Source organism: Pituophis catenifer, unplaced genomic scaffold, assembly GCF_029215685.1.
Source record: "Pituophis catenifer annectens isolate HBS135680 unplaced genomic scaffold, rPitCat1.0.hap2 SCAF_4, whole genome shotgun sequence".
Classification (NCBI taxonomy): Eukaryota; Metazoa; Chordata; class Lepidosauria; order Squamata; family Colubridae; genus Pituophis; species Pituophis catenifer.
The window spans coordinates 3250389-3263883 of record NW_027256884.1 but is presented as its reverse complement, the minus strand read 5'-3'; the positions used below and the strand labels follow the sequence as shown (position 1 = coordinate 3263883).

General features: G+C 44.2%; 1 protein-coding gene across 1 annotated transcript in view; it reads right to left on the bottom strand.

Annotated features, from left to right (window-relative positions):
* The window catches only part of ELF1 (E74 like ETS transcription factor 1), an 88795-nt gene that overhangs the window by 17959 nt on the left and 57341 nt on the right, over positions 1-13495 (bottom strand). Inside the window, 2 exon segments of the mRNA XM_070943325.1 lie at positions 1967-2123; positions 2125-2142. Of these exon segments, the coding sequence (XP_070799426.1) occupies positions 1967-2123; positions 2125-2142 (175 nt within the window).

Genomic DNA, 13495 nt, shown 5'->3' with positions numbered 1-13495 from the left:
CATATAACCATTTTATGAGCCGACCCCAATGCCTGGAAGATCAAGGGGTTGGATGGGACCTTGGAGGTCTTCTAGTCCAGCCCCCTGCTGGAGCAGGAGAACGTTGTCTACCATTTCAGACAAATGGCTGTCCAGTCTCTCTTCTTAAAAACTTCAGTGTTGACGGCACCCCACAACTTTTGGAGGCTGATTAATGGTTCCAACTGTCAGGAAATGTTATAACCTTGCAGGCCTGCAACCTCCTCCAAGGTAAAGAGAGTCAAAATAAGGGCCCAGTTGGGACCGTAGAGGTAGTCCTCAACTTACAACGCTTCATTTACTGACCATTCAAAAGTTACAACGGCACTGAAAACGGTTTTTCACAGTGACGACCTCTGCAGCATCCCCCGTGATTTGACGTGATCAAAATTCAAAGGCTTGGCAACTGGCATGTACTAATGACGGTTGCAGTGTCTGGCGGTCACATGATCCTCTGTTGTGACCTTCCGGACGGCGAAGACAGAATGGGGAAGCCAGATTCATTCGACAACAATTCATTGATTCCCTTAAGAACTGTGGCACGAAAGGAGATAACATGGGGCCAAGCTCACTTAACGAAGGTCTCACTTAACAACAGAAATTCTGGGCTCAGCTGTGGCCATAAGTTGAGGATTACCTGCAGAGCAATGAACCATACAGAATCCCAAAGGTGCTTTTTTTCCAAGAGGCAACTGGATTTTTCTGGATTTTCTTTGAAGACGTTTCACTTCTCATCCGAGAAGCTTCTTCAACTCTGACTGGATGATGGGGAATGGAAGGATTTATGTTCCTTACAGACAGCTGGTCATTTGCATCCTTTTTAGAGAGCTTTTGACAAGAAAGTGCAGTTGCCTCGTGAAAAAAAGCACCTTTGGGACACAACCATGACCTGGATGATGGAGAATCTCTACAGACTTTTAGCTATACAATTTGAGATGAGCAGCCTTTGAATGGGTGGGAGTAAGAATGGATTTCCAGAGAGGAAAATTGCAGACTACAGGAACCATTTGCACCACTCAGGTGACCCTGAGGACACAGAGAAACCTCCAAGTGGCCTCAACGGCCCCTCTCAAAGGATGCAAATGACCAGCTGTCTGCAAGGAATATAAATCCTTCCATTGCCCACAGTCCTGTCAGAGCTGAAGAAGCTTCTTGGATGAGAAGCGAAAGGTCTTCAAAAGAAAAAAAACAAGAAAGTCCAGTTGCCTCTTGAAAAAAAGCATCTTTATTTATTTATTTTTTATTTATTTATATTGAATTTATATACCGCCCTTCTCCCCCTAGGGACTCAGGGCGGTGAACAGCTGAAATTAAAATACATACAATATCAAAGTTAAGATAGCTAAAATAAATTAAATCAACCACGGCCTGGAGGACTGAGAATCTCTATAGACTTTGAGCCATGCAATTTGGGATGAAGACCCTTTGAATGGGGTGGGAGTAGGAATGGAAAATTGCAACTACAGGAACCATTTGCACCACTCCTGAGGACACAGAGAAACTTCCAAGTGGCCCTCAACGACTCTTTCAAAGGATGCAAAGGACCAGCTGTCTGCAAAGAATATAAATCCTTCCATTCCTCGTAATCCTGTCAGAGCTGAAGAAGCTTCATGGATGAGAAGTGAAACGTCTTCAAAAGAAAAAAACAAGAAAGTCCAGTTGCCATTTTTGGTCCGTTACGTTGTCCCAAAGGTGATGGTTCTCCATCACCTTTGGGTCAACCATGACGTGGATGACTGAGAATCTCTACAGATTTTGAACCGTGCGGAATGGAAGCCCCTGGTGGACGGGCATCCATTTCAGATCGTGAACCTACCCAAATGAAGACGATAATCGAAGTAAGTAAACCGCAACTTTGGCTTGGATGCAAACCATACCTGGTTGAGTCACAGTGTCTCCACCTGCAATGGGGGTGGGGGTGGGGGGAAAGAAAATTTTTAACACACACCTGTAAGGGTGATATCGTCATCTTCTATGATTTCTTCCTCCGCCACGTCCAGTGAATTCTCCGTGATCATGTCGTTCGGTTCCGTCACGCAAGATAAGCCCGAGTAATTGTTCAGGAGATTGGCGCTCGGCACGTGTTCCACGATGACGGCGGGGAAAGATGGAAGGATCGCCCAGCTGTTCGGGAAAACAGAGGGCCGCAAAACAAAAAATTTAGGGAAGGTTTTTCAAGAAGCGAGACGCTACTGAAAATACGGGCACGGGCGCAAAGCGACTCGGGTTTCAAAGCATCCTCTGGAGAGAAGAGGGTTTCGTAAATACGTCTTAGTTGGGCTCTAGGTCACAGAACACCAATGCCGTGCGTTTTGTGGCTGTGTAGGGAGATTCTGGGCTTCGTCTGTTACGTCGGTTGCTGGGTCACTCACTGACCTACGAATGGGGAGGCATGTCAAGAGCTACGGGAGTATATTAATGTAGAATAAAAAAATGGAGATGGAGGAGGAAGAGGACTGTGGGGTCCTTGGTGCTCTCTGAGCTTGGTGATTTCCTTCAAGACGTTTCATTACCTAACTAAGTAGCATATTCAGTGCTGGAAGGGAGTGGGGTTTGCAAAGAGGAAGAGGGGGGGGGAGGAGGAGGAGGAGGAGGAGGAGGAGGAGAAGGAGGAGGAGGAGGAGGAGGAGGAGGAGGAGGAGGAGGAGGAGGAGGAGGAGGAGGAGGAGGAGGAGGAGGAGGAGGAGGAGATGATGATTGCACAAATAATACCTGTATTATAGTGATAACAGAATAACAGTTGGAAGGGACCTTGGAGGTCTTCTAGTCCAACCCACTGCTAGACCAGGACACCCTATATACCGTTCCAGACAAGGTGACTCTTCTTAAAAGCTTCCAGTGTTGGAGCACCCACAACTTTTTTTTTTATTGAAAAGTTTTAAAAAGTTTTGCAGACATTTCCCCTTCCCCCCTCCCTCCTCCCCTTCCAGCCCTCCCCTCCCCTTCCCCTCCCTCCCCCCCCCACTTCCCAGAGTTGTGAGCACCCACAACTTCTGAAGGCTAATTCAATGGTTCAAACTGTCCTTCTCCTGGCAACTGGCCCAAAGTCACCCAGCTGGCGTTCATGGCTAGGGCGGGACTAGAACTCACTGCTTTCTAGCCTGGTGCCTTAACCACTAAACCAAACTGGCTCTCATCAAACCGTCCAACTCGATGTAGCTTTCCTAGATCTACCAAAGTTCAAAAAGGTCAGCCCCAGTTTATTATCATCATCATCACACGCACCATTTCCATAGTCTGCAGACTGTGCAAAAGAGACACTCAAACCAGCCCAACAGAGAACGAAAAGAACTCCAGCCCCTCTTCCACCTGTAATCCGCACCCAGATCAGCATAGATGAACTCCAAGGTCAACTTCAGACCCACCATCAAGTCAGCAACAGCCCAATCAAGGAACTGCCAAAGAGCCATCAGTAAACAGCCCAACCAAGGAGTCTCTAAGACCATCTCCACCCACGCAGACAGGCAAGTCCCCAGAATATAAACTGGCAACAAACTGCACTCCTTACTAGCACTGATGATGTTATCTAGTTGGGTTATGAAACGTCTGCAAGAAAAGAAGCAAGCTCAGAAAGCACCAAGGACCCTACAGTGCTTGCTGCCTCCTCTTCCTCCTCCTCCTCCTCCTCCTCTTTCTGTCTGCAAACACCACTCCCTTCTAGCACTGATGATGTTCCCTAGTTGGGTCATGAAACGTCTGCAAGAAAAGAAGCAAGCTCAGAGAGCACCAAGGACCCCACAGTCTTACTACTACTCATCTTCCTCCTCCTCCTCCTCCCTGTAAACCCAATTCTTTCTAGCACTGATGATGTTCCCTAGTTGGGTTATGAAACGTCTGCCAGAAAACCACCCAGCTCAGAGAGCACCCAGGACCCCTCGTTCCCAATTTTAACAACGTAAAATTCGCAGTAACTCGCAGTGAGGGTGAGTCGTCCCCCGAGAAAAAGCTAGACGGGTTTGAAAATCAGTCTTCAACAAGTTCCATCAAGCAGACTTCCTCCGACAGGAAGCGAAAGAAGGCAGCGGCGGCAGCAGCCACGACCGCACGGAAACGAGAGAGAAACGTTGCAGCAATTCAACATAGCGACCGGCTGGAGGTTGGCCAAGGGTTCGAAAGTCCCCTGCGCTTCCACCGGTCTCCAGATAGAGCCAAGATCTACGTGAGTGAGGCTGGCTTGGTCGGTACGTGCAAAATCCCCTGAGCAAACGTCAGAAGTTACGTCCATCGAACTTGTATCCTCCAGGATAGGTAGTCCTCCACTTACAACAGTTCGTTTAGAGACCGTTCAAAGTTACAACGGCACTGGAAAAAGGGACTTATGACCAGTTTTTCACACTTACGACATCTGCAGCATCAGATCTCCAGCCTCCTCACTGTCTGACTCGAGTGCCAGCTGCACAGGCTGCTGGCACAGCACCACACCAGCCTCCTTGCTGTCTGAATCAGCTACAATCCGCACAGCCGCTGACGGGCCACAACAGTAGGTTCCTACCCTCTGGATTTTGGACTGTATTCAGGATATTGCTAAATATGTATCTTTAACAGTTTCGGGAAGGCCCTGACATCCTTATGGGAAATTATTTTATTCCCAAATTCCTACTTTGCCAAATATTAGTTAATCGCTCCCAAGCAAACCAAAAAACAAGAGAATGTTGGATCCCAAATACGTGGCTTCAAAGGGATGCATTGTTTTAAATGTCTTGAGAATTCCTCAGCGGAAAAAAACATGTTATTTAACCCTAATTTTAAAAAAAGAAGAAGCGGGATGAGTTAACAGAAGTGGGGGAATGGCATACTTTCTAACGATGTCTTCTATTAATACTCAAGATCTAGTATAAACATGGTGACTCACTATTGAAATTTATGGATTTAAAATAAGATCCAGATGAATTTCTTAAGAAAAGGCAACCCTTACAGACATTCTCAGGAATCTGATGGTCATTTACTGGATGTGACAAAAATCTAATAATCTGTATTTTGCACCCAAGGAGGAAGAAGGCAAGCAAAAGATACATTTCTGTCCCATAAGTGCAAAAAATATTGCAATAAATCTGTATCTCAAATAGGCAGTGGTGGGATTCGGCGGGCGAACCGGTAATTAAATTGTTGACTGGCCCCGCCCCTTCCTGTCCCGCCCCTTCCCGGAGTTCCTACGTGCGTCATTTTGGCTCCCAGGTAAGTGCAGGGAGGCCTACTAGGCCCAAAACGGGGCACGAGGGGGGTGCGCCCCCCCGCACCCCGTTTTCACTCCCAGGAGGCTTCAGGGAGGCCTCCTAGGCCCAAAATGGGGAGGGGGGGGCACATCTCCCCCCAGCCCGTTTTTGCTCCCAGGGGGGTGCAGGACGCCGAGTGCTGCCTGTCACACCCCCTGGCCGCACCCACCATGGCCACGCCCACCCAGCCAGTCATTAGGGCAGAAAACCGGTTGTTAAATTATTTAAATCCCACCCCTGCAAATAGGATAAAAGTGAGCTAAAAGAAACAAAACAAAACTGAACCGACCTAAATATTAACTCCTTCACTTAGCAAAAGGAAATGAAAGGACAAATATCAAAGGTGACCTACCCCATTTAGTCATGACATCAAATAATTTTGGAATACCGATGCACGATAAACTGAGTTATAGGTCAAGCAACGTGATGCGGTTGCAAAAAATAAAAGAAAAAAAAACCCACAATTTTTAAGCTGCTGCATAAAAATAATTTTCAGGTCAGGATGAAATAACTTCCTTGCTCTCATCCCACACATTCTTCAGTTCTGGACATCATTTTAAAGAAAATTTTTATTAAGACTCTTCATCATTTCCCTGTCAAGAGAAATCCTTAAATTTGTGACTTAAGCAGGCAGCAAACAGTTTCACAAATTCCCGTTGCTGCTTCCAGTTCCTCCAAGAAGTAATGGAAAGCTGTCTTATTACGGATGCATTTCATCAATCGGCTTTTTGTTTGTTTATTTGATTTTCTATGAAATACATTTCTTAGTGCTTAATCAGATTGTCTGGGTATTTAATTAACTTAACAATACAAATTTGCATTCTTAATCTCCCCTTTTTTCCCCAACCATTGGTAAAATAAATTCCATGTTTGATACTATTCTACATCCTCTTTCTGTTTAGTTTTCAATGTCAATCTATCCATTTCTGCACAATCTCCCCGACTATCTCTTCATCTTGTGGTATATCTTCATTTTTCCAATATTGCGCGAATATAATCCTCGCTGCTGTTAAGACATGTAATATTAAGTACATACTTTTCTTATCACGTTTTTCTGATATTATGCCTAATAAAAACAATTCACGTTTAAATTCTACATGTTTCCCTATCATCTGTTTCTAGCCACCTGTGTTATCTTGGCCCAAATTTTTTTTGCTTTGGCGCAAGTCCACCACATGTGATAAAATGTGCCCATTTTTTGGTTACATTTCCATCAATTGGCTTTTTGTTTAATTGGCCATACAGGTACAGATAATCCTCGATTTACAACAGTTCCCTTAGTGACCGTTTGAAGTTAATAACGGAACAGACTTATTACCGTTTCTCACACTTACGACCATTGCAGCACTCCTGTGGTCATGTGATCAAAATTCAGACGCTGGGTGAATGACTCATATTTATGACGGTTTAAGCGCCCCAGTGGGTGTCGTGTGATTCCCCTTTTTGTGACCTTCTGACAAGCAGAAGTCCACAGGGAAGCCAGATTCACTTATTTATTCATTCATTTATTTATTTATTTATTTAATAAAATTTATATGCCGCCCTATCTCCGAGGACTCAGGGCGGCTCACAACAATAAAACTACCAGTTAAAAATATAAAATACATAAATGTATGTATATAATTTATATTAAAAACCCCAAAATCTAAAAACCCTCTCAGTCCAGGCTGGGCGATGTGAACAACCATGTTTTTAATTTGCGGCGGAAGGTTAACGACTGGATGACTAATTTAGCCACCGCAGCGATTCCCTTAACGAACGTGGCAAGAACAGTCACGAAATGGGGTGCAGGTCTTCCACTTATGACTAGAATCGAGCCCGAAATGTCTGCTGTTAAGCGAGATGTTCGTTAAGTGTGTATTGCCCTGTTTTACGACCTTTCTTAGCCGCACTGGTGACATGAATGGTTGCAGTTATTAAGTCGTTAAGTGAATCTGGCTTCTCTGCTGACTTCTGCTCGTCAGAAGGTCGCAAAAAGGAGGAATCACATGACCCCCCCCCGGGGCGCTGCGACCATCATAAATACGAGTCATTCACCAGCGTCTGAATTTTGATCACGGGAAGGCTGAAACGGTCATCAGCGTGAAAAACGGTCGTGAGTTACTTTTCTTTTTCAGTGACGTAACTTTGAACAGTCGCTTAACGAACTGTTATAAATCGAGGCCCACCTATACTACCGGTAGTAAGTCCAATCCAATGCAGGTTCGCAAAGGCAAGTTTGCCTTTTTTCAGAATTGTTTTCAGAAGTCTTGTAAAAAAAAAAAAAAAAAAGTAAATGCAAAAAAAAAGTGCAAAATACAAAGCCAGCACAAGAAGACTAAGGGAATGGTCGTAAATCAAGGATTACGTATAATATTTTCCTGGTTGATTTTTAATGTTCTTTGTCATCTGTTCCCCCAAATCTCTCCCTTAATTCTTATATAGGTAAGGAAGCTATGCTGGTCTTTGAGGGTATCTCTGCTGCGCATTAAAATCTGCCAAAGAATTCTGCTTACATTTTGATAATATTTCGTGGGTGACGAGGCTGTTATTTCACTTAACTTCCTCTTTGCCTTTTTTTGCAACGCTCAAAAGGGAAGTCGCGGAGGTTTTTAAGGGTCTGATTCTGCAGTTGTAGTTTTCAAGCTCCTTCCCGATGAGGCTGCTCTCTTTTAAAGGGATATTTTCCCTTGGTGAGACAAGCAACTCCATCATCACCCGACGGCTACTTGCAATGGTTACAGCTACTATAAGAGCTTTATTTGCTTCCAGGAGAAGCTGAGAAACAGCTTTGCTACTAACAGGGTTACTCAGAAGAAAGCCCCACTGGGAATTGCGGACAGATAATCCGTGGTCTTTAAAAATGACACTTTCCTAGAGGGATCTTTATTGCAGATCAACAAACTAAATTTCCTATTTTTGCTAACATGTAAAAACTCCATGACATACATACTCATTCATTCATTCATTCATTCATTCATGGTCTCTCTCCCTCTCTCTCTCTTTCTCTCCCTCTCTCCCTCCCTCTCTTTCTGTCTCTTCCTCCCTCCCTCTCCCCCTCCCTCCCTCCCTCTCTCTCTCTCTCTCTCTTTTCCTCCCGCTCTCTCTCCCTCTCTCTCCGTCTTCTTCCCTCCCTCTCTCTCCCTCCCTCTCTCTAAATAACTCAACTGAATAGGGAATCTTGAAAACCGTAAGAAATGGAGCTAATTAAATTTAAAATCATTGGAAGTCCAAGTAGAATGGCCCTGAAATTACATAAAGATAAAAGAGACCATTTAAGAAGGAATTGATGCCAGAAAAAGCGCCTATCCCATGTTCCCACCAACCTACGTTCTCTTCCAGACAATACATACAGCAGGGCTTCTAAAATACAGGTACTCCTCGGCTTACGACCAACAACTGAGCCCCTGTGGCTAAGTGAGACAGACGTTGAGTTTTGCCCCATTTTACGCCTTTTCTTGCCACCGTTGTTAAGTGAATCCCTCAAGCTAATCCCTTTAGCTTCCTCGGGGGAAGCTAAATGAATCTGGCTTCCCCCGAAGGTCGCAAAAGGGGATCACGTGACCCTGGGCTATTGCAACCGTCGTAAGTATGAGTCAGTTGCCAAGAGTCTGAATTTTGATCACGTAGGGATTGGGCAACGGCTGTTAAGTGTGAAAAACTGTCATAAAGTCACTTTTTTTTCAGTGCTGTTGTAACTTGGAACGGTCACTAAGCAAGCTGTTATAAATCAAGGACTACCTATATATTGAAGGCATCTTATATGTCATTACAAGCCCGTCTCAAATGTCATGTGTCACTCCAGAAAAATGTTTTGTAGTAATTTCAGCAAACGCTCTGATCAAATAACTCGGTTATTTGAAATGAATATGGATTTGAGACCAGTCCCAAATTTTCAGAAAAGAAATCCTGGTTTAATTAATGCAATATTCCTCCTTAAAAGAAAGCAGGCCACACAAAGCCCACAAAGCAAAATATTTATAGAGCTCTATAAACAATACATAATTCAAGCTCATAAAATGACTAAATTGGTAACAGCGCAGCCAAGATTCAACTAAAGCCAAAATAACAGAAATTCCAATTAAGGAAAATCCATAGAATTACACCAATCCCAGCTAAAACTGGGCATCTTTCTCAGGACCAGGTCAAATATAATATATATATTATAGCTCAAACTGGGCATCTTTCTCAGGACCAGGTCAAACATAAAATATATATATCTGAACAAGTGATCACAATTTGGAAAGCTTGGCAACTGGCATGTACTTGTGACGGTTGCAGGATCCCGGGGTCACATGATCCCAGTGGTGAAATGTAAAATTTGTTACTACCGGTTCTGTGGGTGTGGCTTGGTGTATGTTGGGGCGGGGGGGTTAAATATGACTGAGTGGGCATGGCCAACTTTTTTTTTTTTTTTAACTTTTAAAACCATTTTTTCGGCTGAAGAGGTTGTAAAAAAAATGCTTTTAAAGCCTCTGATGATCCCAGCTGACTTGCTTGATCGGCAGAGGCTTTTTTTCCCTTTAAAAACATTTTTTCTGTAACCTCTTCTGCTGAAGATTGTAGAAAAAATGCTTTGAAAAGCCTCTGATGATGCCAGCTGAGCCGCGCGATCATCAGAGGCTTTTTTGTTTACTTTTAAAAGCATTTTTTCGGCCAAAGAGGTTGTAGAAAAAATGCTTTTAAAAATTAAAAAAAAAGCCTCTGATGATTGTGCGGCTCAGCTGGGCAATGGGGGGGAGGGGCGGCGCAGGGATTTTTGCTACCGGTTCTCCGAACCACCCGCAGCCATCGCTACCGGATCGGGTAATCCGGTCCGAACCGGGAGCATTTCACCCCTGCATGATCCCCTTTTGCGACCTTCTGATGAGCAGAAGTCAATGGGAGATGCCAGTTTCATTTAACGACCATGTTAGTAACTTCACAACTGCAGAGGTTCACTTAACAACTGTGGCCGGAAAGATCGTAAAAGGGGGGCAACATTCGTTTAACAACCGTCTCACTTAGCAACAGGGTTCAATTGAGTTCAATTATAGTCATAGATTGAGGATTACTTGTAGATAGGGGGAAAAAAAGGCAGCATTATTAAAGAGCCCACAAGTTTTTCACTGGATGTAAAAAGACGCTGGGAATCTAAAGACAGACAGATTCCTTTGAGTTTACTGTGATGACCCCGGGCAACACAGGCAGCTGGCAGTTCAAATCCCCCCTTATTACTCCAAATTCCCCCCAAATACATTTCTGGCAATTCCCACAGCCAAGGGATGACACACACAAAGACACCGCACGCAGCTTCAGTCCAGTCCAATACTGTGAGCAGCACGGCTGCAAGCAAGAAAATCCAGCAGGCATGTCAAAGAGTCCCGAAAGCCAAGAAGCAAGGCAAGAATCCAAAAATCAAGAAGGAATCCAGGAAAGTTCAAGCGTCCGGCACTCAACGCTCCAGGAATTCATGTTTGTTCCCAACAAATGCCCCTCCCTACAGCATCTCCTTAAGTCTCATTCCCCAGGTGTGCCTTGTGAAGAGGGCGGGGCGCTCTCCTCCCGAGTAGATGAGTCAGTCTGCGCTATCCTCGCCTTCTGTCCACTCTCCGTGATCGAGGATCAGGAGGGGGTGGTCCCTTCTCATCGCCTGAGCTCTGTCTCTCATGTTCACTGCTTAGCCTCTCTTCGTCATCCTGCCCCTGTTCCTCCCTGCCTACAAGCCATCCCAATCCTGAAAGGCCCTGGCCTGGGCCTGGTCTTCCCCATTCCCAAAGATGATTAAGGGCCTGGAGGCTAAAACATATAAAAAACAGTTGCAGGAACTGTGTATGTCTAGTTTAATGAAAAGAAGGACTAGGGGAGACATGATAGCAGTCTTCCAATATCTCAGGGGCTGCCACAAAGAAGAGGGAGTCAAGCTATTCTCCAAAGCACCTGAGGGCAGGACAAGAAGCAATGGGTGGAAACTCATCAAGGAGACAAGCAACTTAGAACTAAGGAGAAATTTCCTGACCGTGAGAACAATTAATCAGTGGAACAACTTGCCTCCAGAGGTTGTGAATGCTCCAACATTGGAGGCTTTTAAGAAGAGATTGGACAACCATTTGTCTGAAGTGGTGTAGGGTTTCCTGCCTAAACAGGGGGTTGAACTAGAAGACCTCCAAGGTCCCTTCCAACTGTTCTGTTCTGTTCTGTTCTGTTCTGTTCTGTTCTATTCTATTCTATTCCTTATTCCATTCCATTGTATTCTAATTCTAATTCTAATTCTAATTCTAATTCTAATTCTAATTCTAATTCTAATTCTAATTCTAATTCTAATTCTAATTCTAATTCTCCTCCGAAGCCAACAAAGTTGCCCCCTCGATCTCGATTGACTCCGCTTCCCCCAGAGATTCAGGCTCCAATAGGGGCATGAGAGTAACACACATGCAAATGCCGAAGCAATAAAATCCTAATTTATCGCCACATCTCTTATTTTACTATGATCTGTAATAGATCTGTAATAACAAAGATATAAGATCAGACTTTCCGTTTAGAGATCGTTTTTGAGCCATTTGCGAAAGGTTATTTCAGAAAACGTGCCTTAAAATCTAGCTCCCCTAAGGAATTTAGCTTCGGAAGGACAGAACGGAATAGAGGAACATTTGTTAAGTGAGTTTCGTCCCATTTTATGACCTCGCTTGCCAAAGCTGTGAAAGCTAATCACCGCCGTTGTTAAGTTAGCAACACGGCTGTTAAGTGAACCGGGCTTTTCCCGCTGACTTGGCTCATCAGAAGATCATAAAAACGGATCACGTGACCCCTCCGCCCCCAAAGGACATTGCGACCGTCATAACTGTGAACCAGTTGCCAAGTCTCTGAATTATGTGGAGGCCGTAATGGTCATAAGTGTGAAAAAGGGGCATCACTAACTTTTTTCGGCGCTGTTGTTAACTTTGAACGGTCCATGAGCCGTTGTAAGTTGAGGACTACCTGTAACAGAATGACAGAGCTGGAAGGGGCCTTGGAGGTCATCTAGTCCACCCCCACTTGCTCAACCAGGAAGCCCTATATCATTTCAGACAAATGCTTATCCAATCCCTTCTTAAAAACTTCCAGTGTTGTAGCATTCACAACATCTGGAGGGAAATTTTGATTCCTTCTCAATAATCAGGTTAATATTCAATTATTATTTTTCTCCAAGAAACTCAGGAACACGTAGATTCTCTGATTCTTCGGCGTTACAACAATTGGGAGGCGGCCACTGGATCAAGACCCCCCACACACCCCAATTCACAGCCTGTATCTCTAAATCCTATTTGCAGATAGGGGAAATAATAATAATAATAATAATAATAATAATAATAATAATAATAATAATAATAATAATAATAATAATAAGGGAGGGAGACAGAAAATGCTGCAGGCTCCTTTCCAAACGAAAACACCCAAATGAAAAAAAAAAAAAAACCAAAAACCCGGGATGAAAAAATGCAGTGCAGTTGTTTTGATGATAAAAATGGACATTTTATCTTATCCTGTTTTACCGATGAGGAAACAGGAATGTGAAAAGAGATTCTGCTTTCATCGGCTTTTGTTGGAGTCTTTTAGTTTAGCCTCCCACCAAGAGGCTGGCAGACAGGACGGTACTGCCTACTCACTGGGTAGCAGCCTTGAGCAAGGCCAGCAACAATCTGCAAAGACAAGTCTGGAATTTGCAACTCTTGGAAAAAAGCAGCTACAGGCGAACTATGTAGAGGAGAGTAGAAGAGAAGAGAAGAGAATAAGAAATAGAATAGAATTAGAAATAGAAATAGAAATAGAAATAGAAATAGAAATAGAATAGAATAGAGAAAGAATAGAGTAGGGAATGAAGAGAAGAGAAGAAGAGAAGAGAAGAGAAGAGAAGGAGATGGAAGGGACCCTGGAGGTCTTCTAGTCCAACCTCCTGCTCAAGCAGGAGAACCTATACCATTTCAGATAAGGGTCTGTCTCTAGACTGTCTAGGTCCTTGTCTAACGGCCCGAATTGAGCCCCAAATGTCCGTGGCTAAGCAAGACAGCGGTTCAGTGAGGTTTTGCCCCGTTTTACCACTTTTCTTGCCACCGTTGTTAAGCGAATCGGTGCGGTTGTTCAGAGAGTAAGACTGGCTGTTAAGTGAACCTGGCTTCCCCATCGATTTGGCTTGTCAGAAGGTCGCTAAAGGGGATTGCACGACTCTGGGACACTGGCAACCGTCATAAATATGAGTCAAACGTCGGAACTTTGGATCATGTAACCACAAGGATGCTGCAACGGTCTCAAGTGTGAAAAACAGGTCA